The sequence below is a fragment of the Stomoxys calcitrans genome, chromosome 1, assembly GCF_963082655.1.
Source record: "Stomoxys calcitrans chromosome 1, idStoCalc2.1, whole genome shotgun sequence".
NCBI lineage: Eukaryota > Metazoa > Arthropoda > Insecta > Diptera > Muscidae > Stomoxys > Stomoxys calcitrans.
Window position 1 is genome coordinate 238,901,545 of NC_081552.1, and position 26,531 is coordinate 238,928,075.

The following is a 26,531-nucleotide window of genomic DNA, read 5'->3' on the forward strand; positions in this document are numbered from 1 at the left end:
GAAATTTCTATGAAATTTTCTCTAAAGACGAAATTTCTATGAAATTTTCTCTAAAGACAAAATTTCTATGAAATTTTCTCTGAAGACAAAATTTCTATGAAATTTTCTCTGAAGACAAAATTTCTATGAAATTTTCTCTAAAGACAAAATTTCTATGAAATTTTCTCTAAAGAAAATTTCTGCTAAGTGAGTTGTGCTAGGCCTTTCGATATCCTTTTTTAATTTGGCCCAGATCGGTCAAGATTTGGATATAGCTGCCATATAGACCGATATCTCGATTTAAGGTTTTGGCCCCATAAAAGGCGCATTTATTGTCCGATTTCGCCGACATTTGGGACAGTGAGTTAAGTTAGGCTCTGCAACATCCTTCTTCAATTTGGCCCAGATCGGTTCAGATTTGGATATACCTATATCCAAATATATAGATCCGTGCCGAATTCGGTCCAAATCGGACCATATTTCGATATAGCTGTTATGACGGCTATCTGTCAGTCTGTCTGTCCGTCTGTCCATGTCAATTTGTGTACAAACTACAGGTCGCAATTTTAATCCGATCGTCTTCAAAATTGGTATGGGTATGTTTTTTGGCCTAGAGACGAAGTCTATTGAAATTAAAAAAAAATCTGTTCAGTTTTACATATAGCTCCCATATATTTCGTCCGATTTGCAGTAATAATGCAATAAAACGGTCATTTGTTAAACGATTCGTTGCAAATTTGGCAGGAAGGATTTTCTTATGATTCTCGAAATTACTGGTGAATTTCAGGAAAAACGGTTCAGATTTACATATAGCTCTCTTGTATGTATATATATCGCCCGATTTTAACTTCTAGGGTCACAGCAAGCGCTTTTATTGACCAATCTTGCCTAAATTTTGTACAACGCCTTCCTCGATGACTACCACAATATCTGATAAGTTTGCTCGAAATCGGTTTAGTTTTAGATATAGCTCCCCATATATATGTTCGTCCGATTTGCAGTAATAATGCAATAAAACAGTCTTTTGTTAACCGATTCGGTGGAAATTTGGCAGGAAGAATTTTCTCTAGACTCTCCAAATTACTGGTAAACAGGTAAATCGGTCCAGATTTAGATATAGCTGTCATATATGTACATCGCCCGATTTTCACACCAAGAACCACTGCAAGCTCATTTATTGACCAAAATTTTGCACAATGTCTTCCCCGACAACTACCAAAATATCTGAAAAGTATGCTCGAAATCGGTTTAGATTTAGATAAAGCTCCCAGATTTTGGATTATTTGCTATAATGTTGTCATTTGTCAACTGAAGTTATTACAGTTTGAACATCTGTGCTCAAAATGTGATACGGATTGTTTAACAACCTATCTGAAAACATCCGGCGTGGTCCATCAAAAAATGTTTCAGAATTAGACATAGTTCCACCTTTGTAGCTATGGCGTAGGTGTAGGGTGTTATAAAGTCGGCACCGCCCGACTTTTGGCCTTCCTTACTGGTTTTTTGGTTAAATTCAACTTTGTTTTTAAAATGTTTTTTTCAACATTTTTTGTGCAATCCTTTTTTTAGGAGATTTTTAGTTAAAACTTCTTTTAAAGAACAGTTCATTGAAATGTTCTCTTTAGATAAAAATCATGTTGCCTTCAGAAATTTTTGAAATTTTGGCTTTAAAAAAATTTCATTCAATAAGGTTTTTTAAAATTTTTTTTTGGCATTTTCTTTTTATAAAAAAATTTTTAATATCAGAAAATTATAATTTACTAAAATTTTATTAAAAAAAAATTGAGTTTTTTTGATTTTTTTTTAAAAATTTGATTGTTTTTAAAACTTTTTTTTTTTGAGATTTTGTTAAACAAAATATACATGTAATATTTGGTTTTTGGAGCAAATTCCATTTACATATTGTTTTTAAAATTTTTTTAATTTTTTTTAATGCTACTTTTTTCTGTCTCAAAAGAATCTAAAGTGGTTTAATTTTTTTTTTTAATTTTTGTATGTGGCAACTCTGCTGCTGATGCGTTAAACCCACATGGCACATGTTATACAAGTGGAGTATATTTTGCAGCCATATTCACTTCACTAAAGAAATCACTGTCATGTTTACATTTCCAATAAATTCAATTGCCTCTCTCTCTCGCTTTTGCTTTTAACTATTGTCATTTTGAGTTCGCTCTCTCTCTCTCTCTCTTTATGATACAAAAGCATCTCAGTTAAATGTCGGTCAATGTATTGCCGAAATGTCAAAGGCATTTTTAGTATCAGTGTAGATTTAATGGAGAAAACAACTAAAATTTAAGCAAAGAAGAAAAAAATGAACAAGAAACGCAGTTATTTTATAAAATAATAAATAAATGGCAGAAAATGGGATAAGTTACGAAATCAGAAAAACTAATCGCGAATAATAAGAAAAATATAAAGTTCATTAATAACAAAATGTCTGCGTGGAACAGGCAACATAGACACAACAAAGTGGAAGGGGTGCCATGGCTTTAGTCGGTCATCCACAAGAAGAACATAGTCTCAGACGTACACACATACACATCGACAGTACATAAAACCCCATATGTATAGGGGGCATTTTTTTTTTGGTGTCAAAGGAAGACAACGTCATGTCAGCAAAGAAAATCTTGCAAAGAATGTAGACCAAATAGTGTGTAGAAATTTTAACTCCAATACTGTGATAAGTGCTGCATAGAAAGAAAATGAATAAATTCCTTATTCAATAAAATGTGAAAAATTATAACCAAACCACTTATTGCCAAGAAAAAGAAAAACGAAAACATACCGCAACATATGTACTCTTTGTGAGAGAGGAACCCCCGCAAAAAGCAATTGAATGTAAATAGCAAAAGAAGAAAAAAAAATCCCAAAAAATAAATTAAACTTTGTGCTTTAGTTTAAAACGAATAACACCAATTTTTGTAGTTCGTATAATAAAACAAAAAACCTAAATAAATAGTTTATAACAAATTCATATATAATATATAGATATATATATATACATGCCCCCATACTTACATATATACACAAAAACTTAGCATAAATTTTTAGTAAATTTGCATTATAAAGAAAAATAGACAAAAAAAAAATAATTAAAGCTAAGTGGCGTAATAACCAGCACCTAACCAACTAAGAAGTAACGAATAATCATTTAGGGAATTTATTATAAATAAGAAAAAACAAAGGAAAAAATCGTAAAAAAACGCAAAGTTATAAACAAAGACCATTTCATTGACACCTTGGGAAAACGTGAAATGTCAAAAGTGGCCAAACGACACACACACACACATACCCAACTTTATGCTGTTTAACCGACTCTGTCAACGAAGAGACCGACGCAAATCCTGTAAACAATAAATCCGAAAAGAAAATTCAATACCAAAACGAAAAGAAAAAACAAGAAACACTCTACAACTCTATTACGCAGTGAAGACATTCGGTCGTCATTCAATAATTCAATGCAGTCCTTAAGGAAAACGGATATGAAGGCAAATGGCCATTAATAAATACATGTCTATATGTTTACCATACGCATCACAACAATAACAACTGAATTAACCGAAAAGCAACAAAAATTCTAAGAAAGAAAAATACTGCCAAAACAAAATAAAACAACACCACCATTGAAATTCCAACAAAAAGTGTGTCAAATATTAGCCAGACTTCTTTCTCTCACACCCATTTGTGTCACATTCTCACTTACGCACTTTCTAACAGCTGCTCTCTCTCCCTCTCTCTCTCTCTCTCTGAAACATGCTCTCTTGGTCTACCATGCCAAAGGCTGTGGAGCAATAACGCAACGAATATATGTCAAATGCTCCAACTCACACGCGCCAAAAAGGTAAACAAACCCAAGAAAGCTATCTAACAGGCAAAAAAAAAAAACAAATCACAGAGAGTAAAACAAAGAGAAAATTACTGACATATGAAAAGAAAATAAACAAACTAAGCAAATAAGCAATTCCTTAAAACAAAAGAAGACAATTTACTATAAAAATATTATTAAAAAAACGTTTTTAATGTTTCCACTTCACTCCGAGTTACTCCTTAACCAACATAATACCTAAATAACCACAATTTAAATGTTCCATGGACCAATAAACCAACCAACCAACCAACAAAACGCCAACTAATAACCGAGTGAGAATTTAACAATGAATGATTTTTTTTTGTTGTCAAAAGAAAAATAACTGCAATTTAAACTAAATATGCAATAAAACAAGTTCTGTAGTTCAATTATTATTAAAAAAACATGCAAAACACTCATTAAAATAGCCGTGTTAAGTACAATTTGTCATTTACTATGAAATAGGAAGCAGAAAAAAAAACGAAAACCATAACAAAATAAAACCAAGAAGACAAAACGCCAACGTGTTTACGAATAAAGCAACCAAATAAAACTCGTGTAAAAGCTTTTGATAACGGTATGTTATGAATGAAGAGTGATTCTAGAGTTGCCAGATGTGTTGCATAACACAATTGAATGTAAAAGCCAATACAAAAATAAAATGAGTAAAATTGGAAAATACAATTAATATTATACGGACAATTTAATATTGTCCCCTAAATCGAAAAGAATTCTTGCCCCTTTCAAAAGGTGTTTACTTCTTGAATGGTTTTCAATGATAGAAGGATTTTGTCCAGGCCGAACCACGGGATACCCATCGACATGCGTATAGTGGGTTTTTTTAGACGTGTGGCAACAAATGGAAGAGATAACCCTTTTAAATTTTTAATGAAGTTTTTGAATTTTTCCTTTTTCCAGTTTTTTGCCTGTTAGGGCAAAGATCATTAAATTCTACAATTTCTGTTTGTTTTTCTTTCGAGACGAGCTCAATGATCGGAAATGCAAATGGAAAAGGAAAGACAAATCCAACCACTATGGGATGCGTTTCGTCTTTGGTTAGAAGACTTTTCAACCATATTAGGTGTGATGGCTTCAAGGGCCGTGCGTTGGTATGTTGTATTTGAATCGTTTTAATAGCGAAAACGCATCTATGATACAATTACCACATTAATCACACTCGGCAACCCTGTCTATAAGCTGTACTTTTCCCAATGCATGTTTTATGGGTTCAGACCCTCAACCGGCAGATCGATCTATATGGCAATTATATCTAAATAACCTTTATATATATCTAAATAGACCTTTAATATATTCTGATCTGAACCATAGTTAAGTCGGATGTCGGGAGTCTTAAAACAACTCACTGCTTCAAATTTCAGCGAAGTCGGGAAATAAATAAAGGTTTTATGGGTTTCAGACCCTTAATCGGCAGATCAGTCTGTTTCAAATTGCAGCGAAATCGGTTAATAAATGCAGCTTTTATCGGTTCGAGACCCCTTATCGGCAGATCGGTCTATATGGCAGCTAGATCTAAATATAGTCCGATCTGAACCATATTTAAGTCGGATGTCGAGAGGTTTAAAACGGCTCACTGTTTCAAATTTCAGCGAAATCAGGTAGTAAATAAAGATTTTATGGTCTTCAGACCCTTTATCGGCAGATCGGTCTATATGGCAGCTATATCTAAATATAGTCCTATCTGAAACATATTTGGGTCGGAAGGCTTAAAACAACTCAAAAGCTTACAATTTCGGAGAAATCGGATAAAAATTAAGCTTTTATCGGGAGATCGGTCTACATGGCAGCTATATCTAAATATAGTCCGATCTGAACTATATTTGGGTCAGACCACTAAAACTACTCACTTTCTTAAATTTCAGCGAAATCGGATAAAAAATTAAGATTTTATGGGCTTCAGACCCTTTATCGGGTGTTCGGTCTATATAGCAGTGATATCCAAATATGGTCCGATCTGGTCTGTTCAAGAACTTAACCTGCATGCATCAACCAGACGTAACTGTGCCAAATTTCAGCTCTATATCTTAATTTTTGAAGACTGTAGAGTGATTGTTGTGCGCTCTAAAAAGTAACCTCGAAAAAGAAAAGTTAAGAATTCCGTGCTATTTGCAAAATCCTTAATTATTATCCATGCCACTCCCCTAAGTTGGTTCATATCTGGTATAGTGTCCCCACCTAAGTGCCGGTATCTGTTAGACGTGAAAGCCGGGCAATGACAAAGGAAATGCTCCAACGTTAGCTCATAGTTCTATGTGTCCCGTTATGATACCAATAGCTACACTGACCTCTTTCTTGCTTCCTGTCAGTAATAGCCTCGTATTCTTACGATCTGGATCTCCCCATAGGATTTCCGCCGTCCTATCGATCATTTCGCTGTTCCACAGGATTGCATGCGCATTTGTCGCCCACGACGCAGTCCGAGTAAGGTCCGAAATAACCAAGTTTATTGACGGCAGTCCTCTGGCCTTCACCGCCAAATGGTCTGTCCTTTTATACCCCCTTACTCCGTTATGGCCGGGCAAAACCTATACTGACCTACTTCTTACTTCCTTTTCGCCGTCCTAACGACCGTTTCGCTGTTCTACAGGGTTGCGTGCGCATTCGTCGCCCACTCCCTTAATTCGGACTGCGTCGAACCGAAAAGCTTCGGGTTAACCAAGTTTATTGACGGCAGTCCTCTGGCTTTCACCGCCAAATCGTCTGCCCTTTCATTCCCCCTTATTCCGTTATGGCCCGGCATTCAAACGATGCGGATTTTGCCCTCCTCAGAGAAGGCGTTAATATCCTTCTTACCCTGTAAGACTGTTCGTGACCTGGTTGTTATTGCCCTTATGGCAATTTTACTGTTCGTAAAGATGTTCACACTCGACGTCCTCGCGTTAGCACCACACCACTTCACGCATTCCGTGATCGCCCGGATAAATGCCTGCAGGACCGTATTATGGACGGGCAGTCCAAAACGGTCAGGTTCGTTTTCTGCACTCAACTATCTTTTAGTTGAGTCCCATATTACCGTGGTAATTAAATAAATCCAGTTTAAAGGTGTTTTGGCTGGGGGCGGAACCGCGCACTCATGCTTCCGAAATTGGATACCAATTCAGAGCTCTACTCCCAAAGACCTTTCATTTGAGCCCCATATTGCCATGGTCGGTAAATATATACGATTTGGGTGTGTTTTGACCCCATATTTAGATAACAGATTCGGATTGTTGTGATTCTCCAACATATCCATTTGGAGCGTTTCGGGGATGGAACGGCCTCTTTAGGTACCTCACCCCAAAATTGGATACCAAATTGATGTTTTTCTATTATTATAAGAGGGCAAGCAAAATATCGCTTCAATCGCCCTACCAGTCTCCGTGTTGTTGAGTTTTAGAAAATTATGATAAGGAGGAGGGTCCACCTCCTCTTCAGATATCCAAAAATGAAGCACCCTATTTTCACCACGGGACCATTCTACACCATATCTGAAAATTTCAAGAAAATCGTTTCAGCCGTTTTTTGTACAATCGGCTCTGCTCTAAGGTTGATATAAGCAACCAAACCAACAAGCGCATTGATTTTTATACCCTAAACCACCACTGTATTATAGGGTATTATAATTTTGTGCAACGCTTAGAAGGAGAAGAGCTTGACCCACTGATAAGTACACCGATAGGCTTAGAATCACTTTCAGATGCGATTTAGCTATGTCAAAATCAGATCAGATATAGATATAGCTCCCATATATATCTTTCTTTCTATATGGCCTTTTATGGCTGATGAGGTGTTTTTTTGACGTCCCAATATGTGTGTCAAATTGCATTAAAATCGCTCCAGATTTTTATGTAGCTTCATATACATTTTTTAGCTGATATTTGCTTTAAAAACTATGGTAGCCAGAATTTGGGCCCCTTTGTAAAAACATCTGAACATCTGAAAAAACAGTGAACAAGGTGGCGTATAATGTATGTCACATTAGGTCATAACTGTCGAAAAGTAACCATACGCACCCAAGTTCAATAAATTTAACAAAGAATTGGTTGGTGCTGTTTCAGAGGTTCTCGCCAACATCACTTCTTTCACTGGACCATGACCAAGCACATATTTTTGACATACGTACGTATTTTTGACATACAATATGAGGAACCCATGATTGTCTTACTGACGTAATTCTAAATTCAAAAGCACTGATAAAGTCCGATTTAGAATTTTTATACCCCGAAGGATGGGTTTATATTAATTCTGTCATTCCGTTTGCAACACATCGAAATATCCATTTCTGACCCTATAAAGTATATATATTCTTGATCAGCGTAAAAATCTAAGACGATCTAGCCATGTCCGTCCGTCTGCCCGTCTGTCTGTTGAAATCACGCTACAGTTTTTAAAAATAGAAATATTGAGCTGAAACTTTGCACAGGTTCTTCTTTTTCCATAAGCAGGTTAAGTTCGAAAATGGGCTATATCGTACTATATCTTGATACAGCTGTCAAATAAAGCGATCTGCCGATTTAGGGGTTTAGGCCCATACAAGCCACATTTATTATCCTCCTTCAATTTGGCCCAGATCGGTCCAGATTTGGATATAGCTGCCATATAGATTTAAGGTTTTGGGCCCATCAAAGGCGCATTTATTGTCCGATGTCGCCGAAACTTGGGGCAGTGAGTTAAGTTAGGCCCCTCGACATCTTCCTGCAAAATGGCACATATAGCTTGAGATTTGGATATAGCTGTCATATAGACCGATCTCTCGATTTCAGGCGCATTTATTGTCCGATGGCGCCGAAATTTGGGACAGTGTGTTGTGTTAGGTCCTCTAGCATTCTTCTCTAATTTTGCTCATATCCGTCCAGATTTGGATATAGCTGCCATATAGACCGATCTCTCGCTATAAGGTTTTGGGCACATAAAAGCCACATTTATTGTCCGCTTTCGCCGAAATTTGAGACAGTGAGTTGCATTGGGCCCTTCGGCATCCTCTACAATATGGCCCGAATTGGTTCATTTAAATTCTTGGCCCCATAAAAGGCACATTTATAATCCGATTTTGCTGAAAGTTGACACAGTGACTTATGTTAGGCTTTTCGACATCCGCGGTATATATGGTTCAGATGGGTCTATATTAAGATATGGCTACGAAAAAGATCAATATTTTGTTCTTCAAACTTACTTATTGGATCTCTCAATATCCGTTTCGAATTTTGTCCAAATCTCATAAATGGCTTTGATCTGCCTCAGCGGTATTAACACAATGGACAAGTATTGTCTAAGTGAGTCTATTTTCAGACTGCCTCTATACCCTAACCTAATACGGGATATCAAAAAGACGACCTTACTCGCTTTTGGCTTGTATATCACTTTTTTCTAATATATATGAATTCCAATGCGGCATAGCATCAAAATATCTAAATCTGGCAACTCTAGCGACAAACCAAAGCTTTAATGACTTGAATGTAAATACATTTTCTTTTTCTTCACTTTAGCCACTTCAAGAATCTGAAAGCTTTTATATGCTGAAAGCTTAAAGGAAAGCCAACCAAAACTAGCCAAGGACCAAAACCGGAAAAGGATGCTGACGACACCAAGTTAAATTATGATATACAAACAAGACAAAAAGCTTTAGTTATACAATTTTCCGTAAAAGAAAAACAAAACTCCTATCGTTTAAGTATTAGAGGATATGAAAATAAGCCAATGTTGCTATAAAAGCTTAAGCAATGTTCAACAATTTGTAGCCACAGCAAAAACAAAAACAAAAAAAGGAACATAGCAAAAAATTTTTCGTAATTCGACGTTAAAAAAGCTCTTTCCCACCCATTTACTTTAAAATAAAAAAATTAAAATCTCTAAGAACTTTAAGCATAATTAACTCTAGCCTAAGAAAACATATCTCTAAATTTAATTTAAAAGAAGAAGACAACAACAACCAACAGAAAACCCTTTAAACACCAAAACAATCAATTCAAACTTCAAAAGTTTCACTCAAGGCGCTTAACCGAAATTGCAATTCAAACCAAGCAAATAAACACCAACAAGAAGCAACAGGCAACCACCACAAGACTACCCAACTAAAAACTTAAGTTAAAATCTCAACGCAATAAGAAGCAGGCTTAGCATCGAAATGGCACAAATACCCGATGATGCCAGCAGCATGAGTGATGATGTCTTCGAAGATCCCGAGACCACTCAGAGGCGTGTGGAGGAAACGAGACGACGCAAACAGGAACAGGAATTAAGTTTATCACGTGGCTCGGGCTATTATGGCGATGGTGCTTTGGCCTCCTCCGAATACTGTAGGTCACAGGCCCCACCAGCAGCAGCAACGACTACCACCGGCTATCCCGGTTATAGGCCACCACGAGAAGCTTTACAACTGTATGCACTGGAGGATGCGGGCTATACAATAGAAGACTATGATGATGGATGGCGTTCGTATCATTACGATGAGGTGGGCATGTATCAACCGCCAGTGCATCATCAGCCACCGTTCGATGATACGGTGAATCATAAGGTGATTATTTATTTTTTGTAAAAACGAAGACGAATATTTTAATCTACTTTTAAACAAAGAAAAATAAATCTTATATTGATAGAGCCATCGCCTGTCAACTTTTTAAAGAAAATGTCATCGAAATCATTTGTAAACCATGGAAATTTTGTCTTTAGAGAAAATTTCATGGAAATTTTGTCTTTAGAGAAAATTTCATGGAAATTTTGTCTTTAGAGAAAATTTCATGGAAATTTTGTCTTTAGAGAAAATTTCATGGAAATTTTTTCTTTAGAGAAAATTTCATGGAAATTTTTTCTTTAGAGAAAATTTCATGGAAATTTTTTCTTTAGAGAAAATTTCATGGAAATTTTTTCTTTAGAGAAAATTTCATGGAAATTTTTTCTTTAGAGAAAATTTCATGGAAATTTTTTCTTTAGAGAAAATTTCATGGAAATTTTTTCTTTAGAGAAAATTTCATGGAAATTTTTTCTTTAGAGAAAATTTCATGGAAATTTTTTCTTTAGAGAAAATTTCATGGAAATTTTTTCTTTAGAGACAATTTCATGGAAATTTTGTCTTTAGAGAAAATTTCATCGAAATTTTGTCTTTAGAGAAAATTTCATGGAAATTTTGTCTTTAGAGAAAATTTCATGGAAATTTTGTCTTTAGAGAAAATTTCATGGAAATTTTGTCTTTAGAGAAAATTTCATGGAAATTTTGTCTTTAGAGAAAATTTCATGGAAATTTTGTCTTTAGAGAAAATTTCATGGAAATTTTGTCTTTAGAGAAAATTTCATGGAAATTTTGTCTTTAGAGAAAATTTCATGGAAATTTTGTCTTTAGAGAAAATTTCATGGAAATTTTGTCTTTAGAGAAAATTTCATGGTAATTTTGTCGTTAGAGAAGATTTCATGGAAATTTTGTCTTTAGAGAAAATTTCATGGAAATTTTGTCTTTAGAGAAAATTTCATGGAAACTTTGTCTTTAGAGAAAATTTCATGGAAATTTTGTCTTTAGAGAAAATTTCATGGAAATTTTGTCTTTAGAGAAAATTTCACGGAAATTTTGTCTTTAGAGAAAATTTCATAGAAATTTTGTCTTTAGAGAAAATTTCATAGAAATTTTGTCTTTAGAGAAAATTTCATAGAAATTTTGTCTTTAAAGAAAATTTCATGGAAATTTTATTTGTAGAGAAAATTTCATGGAGATTTTGTTTGTAGAGAAAATTTCATGGAAACTTTGTCTTTAGAGAAAATTTCATGGAAACTTTGTCTTTAGAGAAAGTTTCATGGAAACTTTATCTTTAGAGAAAATTTCATGGAAATTTTGTCTTTAGAGAAAATTTCATGGAAATTTTGTCTTTAGAGAAAATTTCATGGAAATTTTGTCTTTAGAGAAAATTTCATGGACATTTTGTCTTTAGAGAAAATTTCATGGAAATTTTGTCTTTAGAGAAAATTTCATGGAAATTTTGTCTTTAGAGAAAATTTCATGGAAATTTTGTTTTTAGAGAAAATTTCATGGAAATTTTGTCTTTAGAGAAAATTTCATGGAAATTTTGTCTTTAGAGACAATTTCATGGAAATTTTGTCTTAAGAGAAAATTTCACGGAAATTTTGTCTTTAGAGAAAATTTCATGGAAATTTTTTCTTTAGAGACAATTTTCATGGAAATTTTTTCTTTAGAGACAATTTCATGGAAATTTTGTCTTTAGAGAAAATTTCATGGAAATTTTGTCTTTAGAGAAAATTTCATGGAAATTTTGTCTTTAGAGAAAATTTCATGGAAATTTTGTCTTTAGAGAAAATTTCATGGAAATTTTGTCTTTAGAGAAAATTTCATGGAAATTTTGTCTTTAGAGAAAATTTCATGGAAATTTTGTCTTTAGAGAAAATTTCATGGAAATTTTGTCTTTAGAGAAAATTTCATGGAAATTTTGTCTTTAGAGAAAATTTCATGGAAATTTTGTCTTTAGAGAAAATTTCATGGAAGTATTTTGTATGCGATGGGGAGAAGATTTATTCCTCTGTTGTTGACACATTCCGTCTTGTCTCCTTTCTTGTGTACGGGACATAGTATGCTGAGGTTCTAATTATCGGGTATACATTTTTCTAGCCCGATTGCGCAGATAAGCTGATCCATATGCCTTATCAGCGTGTCGCCTCCGGTCTTAAATAGTTCAGCGGGTAACCCGTCGGCTCCTGCTGCCTTGTTGTTTTTCAGTCGGGTCACTGCTAATTGGACCTCATTCTGACTAGGGGATAAACATTCTATACCATCATCGTTGATTGGTTCTGCGGTATCCTCTTTGCCGCCAACGTCGGTCACTAGAAGTTGGGTAAAATGTTCTTTCCATATGCTCAGCATGCTATCTGTGTCAGTTACCAGATTTCCTTCTTTGTCACTGCAGGAGAATGGGCCTGCACCAAAGCCATCGGTTTGATGTTTAATTCTTTGGTAGAAATTCCGGACTTTATTCCGATTCCTGTACATTTTGTTTATAGACAAAAAGAACGCCCTCGATGATTTCCAAGAAATTTTGTCGGCGAGAAAATTTGTATGAATAATGTTTGCCTTTTTTCTCCTTTCAGACTATTTTGCTTGGCGATTCAGGTGTAGGCAAAACCTCGTTCCTTGTCAAATACAACACAGGCGAATTTCGCTTAGGCTCATTTTCAGCCACCGTGGGTATAGCGTTAACGGTAAGTGCTATAAAATTTTATTTGTATCTAAAACATTTTCCAATTGCAACAAAAGTAACTCTGCCGTTAGTAAAAGCTCATCATCGCATGGACATATGTTGGCATAAAAATGTAGATAAACAGCAAATGTTGATAAACTTTGCAGATAAGTGAAATATTTTTAATTCTTTTTCCCAAAAAAAAATATATATTTAGGTAACATATGAAGCAGTTACTCTTTATTGCGTGATCTGCATCAACAATTTAAAAGGTAAGTGCATATGTTGTGTATGGCAGTTATACCATGCATGATATGCTAAACAATTTAAAAAATTACGAAAACTGTGAATATAAATACAATATTGTATGTAATTTATAATGTCAGTCACCTGTGCCGTATACGTTATATTAATTTTTCTTCATATTATTGTAAGTGCCCATAACTCAAGCGAACTAATTGATTGTAAATACATATAGGACTTTTCTGTTTGAACTCTTTAATTAATCCTATAAATATTTCTCATGTGTGCATTACATTTAGGCGGACTGGAGTAAGTTTTCTGCGATTAAAGGTAATACCGTGACCAAAAACATGGGTATAACAATAATTTAAATGGACAAAAATGGTATTTAATATTTATGGGATATGGCATTTACATAAAATGAATTCATTATCTTCAAACAAGGGTCAACATTGCAAAATCTATAGTCAAAATGCAGAATCAGACTTTTACCATTGTGGAATTACGCTACTTAAGGTTGGTTTGAAAGAGGTTAACGCCAATTACTCAATCGACTTACCATCTGTTTAGGTGACGTCTCATCAAAAGTAGGCTTCCGGGTTTTTTACGACAAAATTCGGTTTTTAGTCCTTTGTTAATAAAAACTCGGATTTTGTCGTTAAATATCGGAAGCTCGATTTAGATTTTAGACAAAAGCTTTTCTGGTCAACACTTCATACAATTTGACAACTTCGAAAATCTGACTTAAGGCTTTAGAAAGTACAGAGGTGCCGTTCAAAAAAAAAATAATAATAATAATAACAAATAAGAGCGTGCGGGTAAGTTCGGCCGGGCCGAATCTTACATACCCTCCACCAAGGATCGCATTTGTTGAGTTCCTTGCGCGGTATCTCTTTTTAGGCAAACAAAGAATTGTTATGCTATTGGAGATATATCAAGCTATAGTCCGATTCGGACCATAATTAAATTGAATGTTGAAGACCATAGTAGAAGTCATTGTGTAATATTTCAGTCCATTTGGACAAGAATTGCGCCTTGTAGAGGCTTAAGAACCAAAATCGGGAGATAGGTTTATATGGGAGCAGTATCAAGCTATTGATCGATTCAGACCACGTATGTTGAAGGTCATGGGAGAAGGCGCTGTACAAATTTCTGCCAAATCAGATAATAATTGCGCCCGCTATTGGCCCAAGATCGGATGAGAATTGCGCCCTCTAGTGGCTCAAGAAATCAAGACCCAAGATCGGTTTATATGGCAGCTATATCTGGTTATGAACCGATTTGAACCACACTTGAATCAATTATAATCGGATGTGAGTTCCTGAAATGTCTAGTATCTCTGACAAACATCCTTACATCAGGAATAAGAAGACGAATATCAGACGAACACACATCATGAAAGTACCGGTAGAGTAGTGCCAAACAACTAACATTGCAACTATGTTCAAGGGAGGCAATATAGTTGGCAGATGAATAATTCTTAACCAAATCACGAAACGCGTCCCATAGTGGTTGGTGTGTGTTGCGATCTATGGCTTTTATTTTCCAAGAAAATCTCCGATCATTGAGCTCGTCTCGAAAGAGAAACAAACAACTAGTAAAAGCCTGCTAAGTTTGGCCGGGCCGAATCTTGAGAACCCACCACCATGGATTCTGCTAAAAATTTATACAAAATAAATTAAGTTGTAGGGCATAATTGTATTCTACATACCAAACTTTTGTCGAACTAGCAAAAATTAAAGCTTATTGGGACCGAACAAGAATGATCGAGAGACTGGTTTACATGGGCGGTATATCAGGTTATAGCCTGATTTTGGTCGTATTTGGCACAGTTTTTTAGAAGACGTAACAGAGCATCGCATGCAAAATATCAGCTAAATCGTACAAAAGTTGCGGCTTCCAGGGGCTCAAGAAGTCAAATAAGGATATCGGCTTATATGGGACCTATATCAGGTTCTTGACCGATTTGAACCGTGCTCTACACAGTGTTGGGAAGTCATAAGAGAACACTATGTGCAAAATTTCTGCCTAATCGGACAAGCATGGCGCCTTCCAGGGTCTTAAGAAATCAAATCGGGAGATCGGTTTATATGGGAGCTATATCAGGTTATAGACCGATTCGGACCGTACTTAGTTCAGTTGTTGGAAGTCATGACAGAACACTTTGTGCAATATTTCAGCCAAATCGGACAAAAATTGTGGCTTGCAGGGGCTTAAGAATTTAAATTGGGAGATTGGTTTATATGGGAGCTACAATATATCAAGTTCTTGACCGATTTCAACCGTACTTGGCACAGTATTGTGAAGCCCTAAGAGAACACTATGTGCAAAAGTTCAACCATATCGGACAAAAATTGCGGCTTCCAGGGGCACAAGAAGTCAAATCGGGAGATCGGCTTATACTGAAGCTATATCAAGTTCTCGACCGATTTGAACTGTTCTCGTCACAGTGTTGAGAAGTCATAAGAGAACACTATGTGCACAATTTCAGTCAAATCGAACAAGAATTGCAGTTTCCAGGTAGTCAAGATGCCAAATTGGGAGATCGGTTTATATGGGAGCTATATCTGGTTATAGACCGATTCAGACCGTACTTAACTCAGTTATTGGAAATTATAACAGAATATCGTGTGAAAATTTTCAGCCAAATCGGACAAAAATTGCGGCTTCCAGGGGCTCAAGAAGTCAAATCGGGAGATCGGTTTATATGGGAGCTATCCCCAACGACCAACATCGATATTAAGTATCTGTGCGAAATTTCAAGCGGGTAGCTTTACGCGTTCGACCTTTATCGTGATTTCGACAGACGGACGGACATAGTTATATCGAATCAGAATGTCTAGACGATCCAGAATATATATACCTTATGGGGTTGCAGATCAATATTTCGGATGTTACAAACGGAATGACAAGGTTAATATACCTCCATTCTTCGGTGGTGTAAAAAGCTCTAATTGTTCTCCATTCCATGCCCCTATGTAGGTACGTGTCTGATATTGTGTCCCAACCTAAGTGCCAGTGTCTGTTAGCCGCGAAAGCCGAGCAATGACATCGGAAATGTTTCAATGCCTCATAATCTTCCACACATGCCTTACACATGTTATCACATGCCTGTATATGTGAGCTTGTAGCCCAGAAGGCTATACTGATTTCCTTCTTACTTCAATAGTTTTCAATAGTTGCCTCGTCTTTTCACGATCCGGATCTCCCCACACAATTTTCATGGTTTTACCGACCTTTTCGCAGTTCCAGAGTGTTACATGCGCATTCGTCGCCTAAATCCTTAATTCGGACTGCGTTGCCCCGAAAGGCTTCGTCCTCCGGTCTTCACTGCCAAACCTCTTCCATTTCATACAGGTTTCCTAACGTCGCCTCATTAAAATGCGATGGTGTGACCTTCTGCTTCTATGTTCAAGTCATCCTTTCCCTTAACCTTATGTCTCATACACTTGAAGCTATATATTTATACCCACCACCGTAGGATAGGGGGTATATTCATTTAGTCATTCCGTTTGCAACACATCGAAATAACCAATTCCGGCCCTACAAAGCATTTATATTTCGGATCGTCGTAAAATTCTAAGACGACTTAACGATGTCCGGGTGTCTGTCCGTCCGTCTGTTGTAATCACTCTAGAGCCTTCAAAAATTGAGATATTGAGCTGAAATTTGGCACAGATACGTTTTTTTGATGTACGCTGGTTAAGTTCTTGAACGGTCCAAATTGGACCATATTAGGATATAGCTGCTATGTTCAATATCAGTAAGGGATTTTAGCTATTTGGGAGTAAATGAGCTGGGATTTGTGTCATTAATGTGGAGAAACTTTGCACATGGCAAATTCATACTACGGAGATGTAGTATATTTTTCGTTTTGTTTGAAAATTACTCCAAATTCACTATTTATATTTTTTATTTTATTTCAAATAAAATAAAAGCTTCAAGTTTATTGAGGAATGAATCACCTCACTTGCCTTTTAAATGAAAACCCGAGATGATTGAGTTCAAAATGGGATGATATGGTTGTCTTTTATTTAGAGGGGTGTATGGGATACAACTTACATTTTATGTAGATGATAAAAAGCTGCAGAGAACCAACCACTTGGATGTGATGCTGTAGTAAAAAGAGCTCGAGACTTCTTCGTGGCAACACCAAGAAGCATCGGCCTCCACTCAATACAACAACACACAAAGAGGATGGTTAACTTGTTGCCATACTATTAATTTGGAATACTGGGATGTTTCAACAGTGACTTAAAAACTATTACATGGTAATTCAAAATAAGGTAAGGTAAATTAGATAATCAATTCAAATAATTCAAAATAACATCAGAGGGAAACTACTTTCAACATCCTGCCCCCCTTGGCCGGAAAGGGCAACAATTATAGAGCGCGTTTGAGCTGGTTCAATATACGAAAAGCTTTCTCCAGGCACCGTTGAGATTTTTCTGAATTACTGTTATTACCATAACGTAGTCTAGAATTTGCTGAGTTATGACCACCTCTCTCGGCTGGACGCAATTGTGTAGTTGGACGTTGGCATTTGTTTTTTAGAACTCTTCTTCTGTCAGCTCGGCATCGTTCTGGTTGTAGTCTTTGTTGAATTGGTTCATGGAGTAGGGTGTGGTGTCCCCTTTCGCAACGTTGGCATAAATTAGTTGAAGTGCACTGCGCTGTTTTATGCGAACGGGCCAAACAATTTAAGCAATACTTATGGCGAACAACAGCACGACGACGATCTTTGACCGCCATTTTTAAGAACTGTCTACAATATCTAAGAGGGTGATAATTTTTACAAATTAGGCATTGATGGATTCTGGAATTTCTTCTGTCCCTGTGGAAGACAAAATTTTGTGTGATGATATGAAATAATGATAATTTCAAATAGGTACGTCTTGACAGAAACGATTGTAAGGAATATTTAAGATTGAGGAGCATTATATGGTAAAATACACAATTTTACTATTGGTCTCCTTATGGTCCCAAGCTGAGTCCTTATATCAGCTACCCGGGCAAGACCGTCTGGTCCTAGATAAACTTTTGTAATGCGACCCAACCGCCATTCACACGGAGGCAAGGAGTCGTCTTTAATAAGGACGAACTGGTCTACGGATAAATTCTTTTGCAAACGCTGCCACTTGTATCTGCTTTGAAGTTCCTTAATGTACTCATCCTTCCACCTCCGAGCAAATTGCTGTTGGATAGATTTGAGTTTATCCCATTTGTCTACAATAGGAAATGTCTCGTCAGTAGCCTCCGGCATAGCAACCATAGGAGCACCTCGTAAAAAGTGACCTGGGGTCAAGGCTAATAATTCCAAAGGGTCGTCCGTCATCGGTGATAGGGGTCGAGAATTTAAGACCGCCTCGATTCGTACTAAAAGGGTGCAAAATTCCTCGAACGTGTATTTGGCATTCTGGGTTACTTTCCGAAAATGCATTTTAAAGGATTTCACCCCAGCTTCCCAAATTCCCCCCATATGTGGGGCATTGGGAGGAATAAAGGTCCACTGAAATCCATGTGTAGCGTACTTTTCAACAATATCCTTGGATATGGCTTTGAGAAAATGGACATATTGGAAATTAAATGCTCTCTCAGCCCCCACAAAATTAGTACCATTATCCGACATCAACTTTTGTGGCAGGCCTCGCCTTCCAACAAATCTTACAAAGGCAGCCCGAAATGAGGCAGATGAAAGGTCCGAGCAGAGTTCCAAATGGATGGATTTCGTACTTAGACAAATAAAAATGCAAACATAACCTTTAAGAAATGTAGCCTGTCGTAGTCGAGACACCTTTATTGGAAATGGTCCCGCGAAATCTAGACCTGTTATGGTGAACGGAGGGGAAAATTTGCTTCGTTCAATAGGCAATGCTGCCATGAACTGTGTTTGGAGGCGCTGTTTATATGCAATGCAAGTTTTGCATTGATGTATGCATTTCTTTATTGCTGATCTAAGCCTCGATACATAATATTCGCTTCGAATTGTCCTTATCATTAGGTTGTGTTCGGCGTGCATCAAAAAAATGTGAGTAAACTCGATTAATAAAGTGCAATATTTGGACTTTACGGGGACTATGATGGGATGGCGTTCGTTAAAGGCGAAATCTGAATTTGAGATTCTGCCTGAGGCTCTGAGTACCCCACATTTATCAATAAAAGGATTTAGAGAATATAAAGGACTTTTCTTGCTAATAGGTTTTGACGTCAAAAGTGAATGATATTCCTTGCCATAGTACTGCCTTTGGGCCAAAGTAATTAGCAAGTTTTTTGTTTCGGTGAATTCGGAATGTGTTATAATTTTGGAGTCTTGAGTGTGTTGTTGTCGTTTTTCTTTGTGGGAGTTATGCAAAAACCTTCGTACATAGCAAATTACTCGTATGGCGCGGTCCCACCTTGAAAATCTTTCTAAGGGATCTACAATTTCGTTCATATGGAAAACATTTATCTTTTTCTTTTCGGGCGGGTCAATATATGCAGGAAGAGACTTTGGCCATTCGTTTGGCGGCTCTATAAGCCATGTTGGACCCTTCCACCACAAGGAATTCTGCATGAGGTCCATAGTATTACAACCCCTAGAACCCACATCTGCTGGATTGTCTGCTGATCGAATGTGACGCCATGAAATGTTACCAATATTTCGAATAATTTCTGCTGTCCTATTAGCGACGTATGTCTTCCATGATGATGGCGGTTTTTCTAACCAGCCGAGGACAATCGATGAGTCACACCATAAGTAGAGGTCATAATTATTTATCGGGAGTTGAGACAGTACTTTTTTCACCAACCGAGAGAGAAGTAGAGCACCACACAATTCCAGTCTTGGTAGACTTACGGGTTCTAGCGGAGCCACTTTGGTTTTTGACACAAATAAATTAGATTCCGTTGATTGATTTCTTTGGACACGTAAATAGATAACCGCGCAATACGCCTTCTCAGACGCGTCACAGAAACCGTGAATCTGCGTAGAGACAAGGGGGGCAAACTTTACCCAGCGAGGAATATGTATGTTGGGTATTAGCTGTATGTTATCTACAAATTGATTCCACTTGAGCAGGGTATTGGGTTTGACGCTTTCATCCCACTTAGTTCCTTCCAACCAGAGATGTTGTAGGAGCATTTTTGACTGGATTATAATGGGCGAAATCCACCCCGCCGGGTCAAATATTTTTGCGACAGTGGACAGTATTTTTCTTTTTGTAATATCTAATTGTTTTTCTATGGGTTCTATTTTATATGAAAAACAATCTTTCAGCGCGTTCCACTGTATTCCAAGCGTTTTAGTACCGCTTGTTTCTGCGAACTTGAGAAAGTCACAATCTAAGAGTGATTCGTTGGGAACGGATTCCAGTATATCTTTGGTGTTTGCCGATATTTTTCTCAAATGAAATCCAGCAGATTCCAATACCGTAATGATTTGAGAGAGCACTTTTATAGCCGAATTTAAATCATGAGAGCCTGTCAGAATATCGTCTACGTATGTCTCATTTCTTAAAATATGTGCTGCCTGAGGAAAACGATCCTCAGAGTCTTTGGCAAGCTGTAATAATGTCCTGATGGCTAAATATGGTGCACAATTTACACCAAATGTCACCGTTCGGAGTGTGAAGTCTTGAATGGGATCGCATGGGTTCATCCGAAAGACGATTCGTTGAAAGGGAGTGTCTCCATCATGGACCAAGATCTGGCGATACATCTTTTCTATATCACCGCAAAAAACGTACTGATATAGCCGCCAATTAACGATCAGGGTCATGAGGTCCAGTTGTAGGGTTGGTCCAACTAATAAGATGTCATTTAAGGAGTTGCCTGAGTTACTTTTCCTTGAAGCATTGAAGACTACCCTTAGCTTAGTACTCCGACTGTCGGGCTTCATAACCGCATGGTGAGGCATATAATATGAGTGAAATGAACCTTGGGAAATTATTTCCTGAGATGATGTTGGTGTCATATGACCAAGTGTCAAATATTCGGCCAAAACATTTCGATAAGTTTCGGCAAACTCGGAATTTTTTTTCAAAGAATTTTCCATACCAATAAACTGGATGAGGGCTTTAGAACGAGAACACCCCAAAGGCATCTCCCGTGGAAACCCAGGTTTGAATGGAAGTTTAACCACATATCGGCCATCCTTATTCCTATACGTGGTCTTCAAATACAGAGATTCGCAGAACTCATCTTCTTTCGAAAAGGGAATCTTATTCGGTATCTCTTCCTGCTCCCAAAATCTTCTGAGTTGTGTACTAATGGCTTCGTCATCCATTTCAGAAATTCCAATGGAGAATGCCGAAACAGATTGACACTGAATAGGCCCGCTAATAATCCAACCGAATATTGTGGCTTGAGCAAGGAGAGATTCAGAAATCTTACGTAACCCGTTTATGAGAAGAGAGGGCATCACATCGCTGCCGAGGAGCAAGTCTACATTCCCAGGAGTGTAGAAATCAGGGTCTGCGAGTTCCAAACCCTCTATGCCACTAAAATTGGTTTGTGACTTGGCTATCTCGAAATTAGGTAAAAGCCTTGTGATTCTTGGGACAACTATCGCTCCCAAATTCACCTCAATCTCATGCTTCTCTGAATACAGAGTTAACGAACATATGGAATTAGAATTTGCCACAATTTCACCACCCATTCCATGGATCTGGAAATTCTTATTCTCAACCACAAGCTTTAATCGCTGCTGAAGGGTCTTCGAAACAAAAGAGCGCTCAGAGCCTTGATCAAGAAAAGCTCTTGCTTTTAACAAATCACCATTGTGCTTTATTTGGACAACAGCAGTAGGTAGCAAAGTGTTTCCTTTCCAAGAATTGTCAGCATTAGAAGTAAAGTGTGAAGCTGTTTCCAAAGTTACATTGCTGTGATGCGTATAAGAAGAATCCGGGGCTTCTTCTGGGGCCTGAGATTCGTCGCTAACCGGTGATTTTGGACTATAGCTTTTTTGATTAGAACTAGCTCCATTTCGGGTAAAATGCAGTAGTGAATGATGGTTCTTGTTACAAGTGTTGCATGTGAATTTGCTCTGACAGTTCTTCCGAGTATGAGTATAAGAGAGACAATTAATGCATATGTTATTTAAGGAGACAAATGTGCTTCGAGATTGTGGGTCAAGCTTTTTAAATTCTGGGCATTGTTTCAATGGGTGGTTAAGTTTGCATATCTTGCACGGGAAACTGGCTTCATTCTTGGTCACAGTAGTACTTTCCCTATGAATTTCTTTAGTTGCAGGTCGTGCATCTTGAATGCTATTCAAACGTTCCACCACTTCATACCTATGTGAGAGAAAGGTGTCCATTTGTTCCCATTCTGGAAGTTCCTTGTGAGATTTCAGGGACTGTTCCCACAGGGAGAGAGTTTCGTGGGGAAGTTTAGTGGAGCAAATGTAAATAAGTATAGGATCCCAGTCCTTTGTCGAGATATTCTGCGCCTTCAGAGCAGAGAGGCAGTCATTAATTGTGCTTCGCAAGTATTGAAGGGACTCACAACTTTCGGAAGTAATGGGAGGTAAATTTAGAAGAATTTTAAGTTGATTGTCCACTAATATCCTTTTATTTTCGTACCTCATACGCAAAGCCTCCCATGCTAAGCAAAAATTTTCACCGCAGAGCTTATACTTCTTCACAATCTCTCCTGCCTGCCCGCGACACTTGAGGCGGAGGTGATAAAGCTTTTGAACAGGCGGTAGTCTAGGGTGATCGACATATACCGCAGAGAACATGTCTCTAAATGCTGGCCATTCTTCGTAGCCTCCATAGAACAGCTCCGTGTCGCAGGGAGGTACCTTTATAGCTAAATCGGTAGCTGGAATGTCATTCGCTATAAAGGAGGAGCTTATAGGGGAAGCAACAAAAGTTTTCTGCAAGTCGAAGATATTCGCCTTACAATTATGAAAGGACTTCGTGCATGTGCTATATTTGCCTCGTGCCGCTTCCAATGACTTCTGGTCAAGGTCGCCCTTCTTATTGATAAGAAGTTCCTTATATGACCTTTGCACCTCTGACCATCGATGGTTCAAGTCATGCAAATTTACCTCAAGCATTGAGTCCGTAATTTCAGTCTTTGCAAGGTTATCAAATTCCGAACAAAATATTACCAAATCATCGGAATAAAATGTAAAATCCTCCATAATGGTTTGTGTCTTGGCTTAAAAGAGGAATATAAAACTCAGGTATTGTGAATTCAAACGGGGTTATCTCTTAAAACAAAGGGATTGTTTATCAATTGGGTCCAAAAAATACTGATTCAAACCAATACTGCGTGTATATTATCTTTACATTGCAATTAGAAGAAAACAGATTCCGCATGCAGGGGGCAATACAAGTTATTGTAGATGAATTTCATACCAGTTAAAACGTCCAGCATGTGTGCCAAAAATTAGTCTCTAGCGGCCTTTATAAGGGTTCTAATCGAGAATAGATTTATAAATTAGAATCAAATACTATTGCATAGTACAACTCCAGTTAACATAAATAACCAGCTTGTGCAAAAGGTGAAAAATTATATATGGTACCAAATGTGTGTTATTGTGAATCACTAATGTAGAAATAGTGTGGCGTACTTTAAGGATGATTCCAGTTTATTATTCCAGATTCCATTTAGAATAAATGGAGATCTGTGATTGTTCAAAGGTGGTTATTGTGTTGGGCATTTGCATTCAACAATTATTAGTCTAATCGGAATGTGTTGAGTTTCTCCTATATTGGTTTATAAACATGCAAAAAAAAAATTGATGACGCCTATTGTGAATGTTGGTGAAAATGTGTTAGGCTTTGATGGTGTGTCCAGAAATCTGTAGGCAAATGTAGTAAAACTATCATGAAACTAAATTCTACCGAAAGATGGTAGTTTTCGTTCGCCTGTATCTTTCTCGGAGGGAACTTGGATTGTTCAGCCGTAAGAAATGAGATGGTTCATATTTTTTCACTTATCTTTCTAGCTAAAAATTGGAATTGGACTTACATCATTAATCCAGCGGGACATCACCAAAGAAAATATACTGCTGACGAGGTGGTGCAGTTGAAAGGGTTTAGAAATTGGGTGTCCCTGTCTATTGACTTGGAGGAATGAGTCGGTGAGAACAATTTAGTTGTACAAGCCTTTCGAAATTTTGTCGCCTCCTCTTTTAAACAGGGATGTACATACATTTAGATAACGTGGTTCAGGCGAAGACTACGTATTTATGTACGTTCTGTATGTTTTCCAAAAGAAATATTGGATATTATTCACATTACTTTATGCGATGATGGGGTTTCCTGTAATTGGAAGTTACGATGCCGCCGCCTTTATTATCGATTAATTAATTTTGTGGTTTTGCTGAAGTGTACAGTTCCTGCAGAATGTGCCCGTTTCCAAGGTTGGTGGCCTTGAACCGTTACCTACACGTGTCAGGGCCTTGTAACTAAAAATTTCAGCAATTCTTCGCGTTCTCGTTGCGTGGGATGGAGAACAATAGTTTTCCACCGATTTCACGATCTTGAACTAACTTTCCGTTGTCTGATGAAAAATATTTAATAAAAACTTATAATTCTCCTTTCGGTCTTGGCACATGTAAAAAAACGACAGTTTGACATTTGTTACAGCGAGTTAGGGTTTCCGTGATACTAACAAAATGAACTTTTGAGGTATTTAACCATTAAGCTGTGTTCAATAAGGGTTCGAAGGACCATGTTCAATATCAGTAAGGGATTTTAGCTATTTGGGAGTAAATGAGCTGGGATTTGTGTCATTAATGTGGAGAAACTTTGCACATGGCAAATTCATACTACGGAGATGTAGTATATTTTTCGTTTTGTTTGAAAATTACTCCAAATTCACTATTTATATTTTTTATTTTATTTCAAATAAAATAAAAGCTTCAAGTTTATTGAGGAATGAATCACCTCACTTGCCTTTTAAATGAAAACCCGAGATGATTGAGTTCAAAATGGGATGATATGGTTGTCTTTTATTTAGAGGGGTGTATGGGATACAACTTACATTTTATGTAGATGATAAAAAGCTGCAGAGAACCAACCACTTGGATGTGATGCTGTAGTAAAAAGAGCTCGAGACTTCTTCGTGGCAACACCAAGAAGCATCGGCCTCCACTCAATACAACAACACACAAAGAGGATGGTTAACTTGTTGCCATACTATTAATTTGGAATACTGGGATGTTTCAACAGTGACTTAAAAACTATTACATGGTAATTCAAAATAAGGTAAGGTAAATTAGATAATCAATTCAAATAATTCAAAATAACATCAGAGGGAAACTACTTTCAACATGCTATATAGACCGATTTTTCGATAAAGAGTCTAATGCTCATAAAAACTTTATTTTTCATCCCATTTTGCTGAAATTTGAAACAGTGAGTAGTTTTAGGCTTCCCGACATCTGACCCAAATACGGTCGATATCGGACTATATTTATATATAGCGATCTACCGACAAAGGATCTGAAGCCCATAAAAGCTGTATTTTTTACCCGATATCGCTGAAAATTGAAACAGTGGGTTATCGTAAGTCTCCCGATATCTGATCCAAATATGGTTCAGATGAGACTATATTTAGATATAGCTGCCATATAGACCGATCTCCCGATAAAGGCTCTGAAGCCCATAAAGGCTTTATTATTTACCCGATATCGCTGAAATTTAAAACAGTGGGTTATCTTAAGCCTCCCGACATCTGACCCAAATATGGTTTAGATCGGACAATATTTAGATATAGCTGCCATATAGACCGATCTACCGTTAAAGGGTCTGAAGCCCATAAAAGCTTTATTTATTACCCGATATCGCTGAAATTTGAAACAGTGGGTTATCTTAAGCCTCCCGATATCTGATCCAAATATGGTTCAGATCAGACTATATTTAGATATAGCTGTCATATAGACCGATCTGCCGATAAAGGGTCTGAAGCCCATAAAAGCTTTATTTATTACCCGATATCGCTGAAATTTAAAACAGTGGGTTATCTTAAGCCTCCCGAAATCTGACCCAATTATGGTTCAGAGCGGACTATATTTAGATATAGCTGTCACATAGACCGATCTCGCGATTAAGGGTCTGAAGGCCATAAAAGCTTTACTTATTACCCGATATTGCTGACATTTAAAACAGTGGGTTATCGTAAGCCTCCCGACATCTGACCCAATTATGGTTCAGATCGGACTATATTTAGATATAGCTGCCATATAGACCGATCTACCGACAAAGGATCTGAAGCCCATAAAAGCTGTATTTTTTACCCGATATCGCTGAAAATTGAAACAGTGGGTTATCGTAAGTCTCCCGATATCTGATCCAAAT

At 37.1% G+C, this 26,531-nt stretch overlaps 2 protein-coding genes across 4 annotated transcripts in view; one reads left to right on the plus strand and one right to left on the minus strand.

Annotated features, from left to right (window-relative positions):
* The first annotated feature begins 4,313 nt into the window (after positions 1 to 4,313).
* Positions 4,314 to 26,531, plus strand: part of LOC106089390 (ras-related protein Rab-26) — a 219,344-nt gene continuing 197,126 nt past the window's right edge. The window contains exons 1-3 of the mRNA XM_013255223.2: positions 4,314 to 4,403; positions 9,310 to 10,337; positions 12,908 to 13,018. Of these exons, the coding sequence (XP_013110677.2) occupies positions 9,948 to 10,337; positions 12,908 to 13,018 (501 nt within the window). The 5' untranslated portion in view covers positions 4,314 to 4,403; positions 9,310 to 9,947. The remainder of the gene's footprint in view (positions 4,404 to 9,309; positions 10,338 to 12,907; positions 13,019 to 26,531) is intronic.
* Positions 17,355 to 25,499, minus strand: LOC131998544 (uncharacterized). Of its 3 annotated transcripts, none has more exons than XM_059370952.1 (2): positions 25,216 to 25,499; positions 17,355 to 18,013 (listed from the first exon to the last, which is right to left on the minus strand). In XM_059370952.1, the coding sequence occupies exons 1-2, from the start codon at positions 25,314 to 25,316 to the stop codon at positions 17,623 to 17,625; spliced, it is 492 nt and encodes a 163-aa protein (XP_059226935.1). In that variant the 5' UTR covers positions 25,317 to 25,499; the 3' UTR covers positions 17,355 to 17,622. The 3 variants fall into 3 exon arrangements, with proteins under 3 accessions (XP_059226935.1, XP_059226936.1, XP_059226937.1); XM_059370953.1 differs by lacking the exon at positions 25,216 to 25,499 and adding an exon at positions 24,199 to 24,843 and having other exon boundaries at positions 17,355 to 18,073; XM_059370954.1 differs by lacking the exon at positions 25,216 to 25,499 and adding an exon at positions 24,199 to 24,841 and having other exon boundaries at positions 17,356 to 18,013.

What these genes read in the sequence shown, in the direction of transcription:
- LOC131998544 (XM_059370952.1), bottom strand. Translation starts at nt 25,316, where the DNA reads ATGCTTCTTGGTGTTGCCACGAAGAAGTCTCGAGCTCTTTTTACTACA. An exon ending in TTTTATCATCTACATAAAAT is followed by an intron (nt 18,014 to 25,215) that starts GTAAGTTGTATC and finishes TCACCCTCTTAG; the next exon opens with ATATTGTAGACAGTTCTTAA.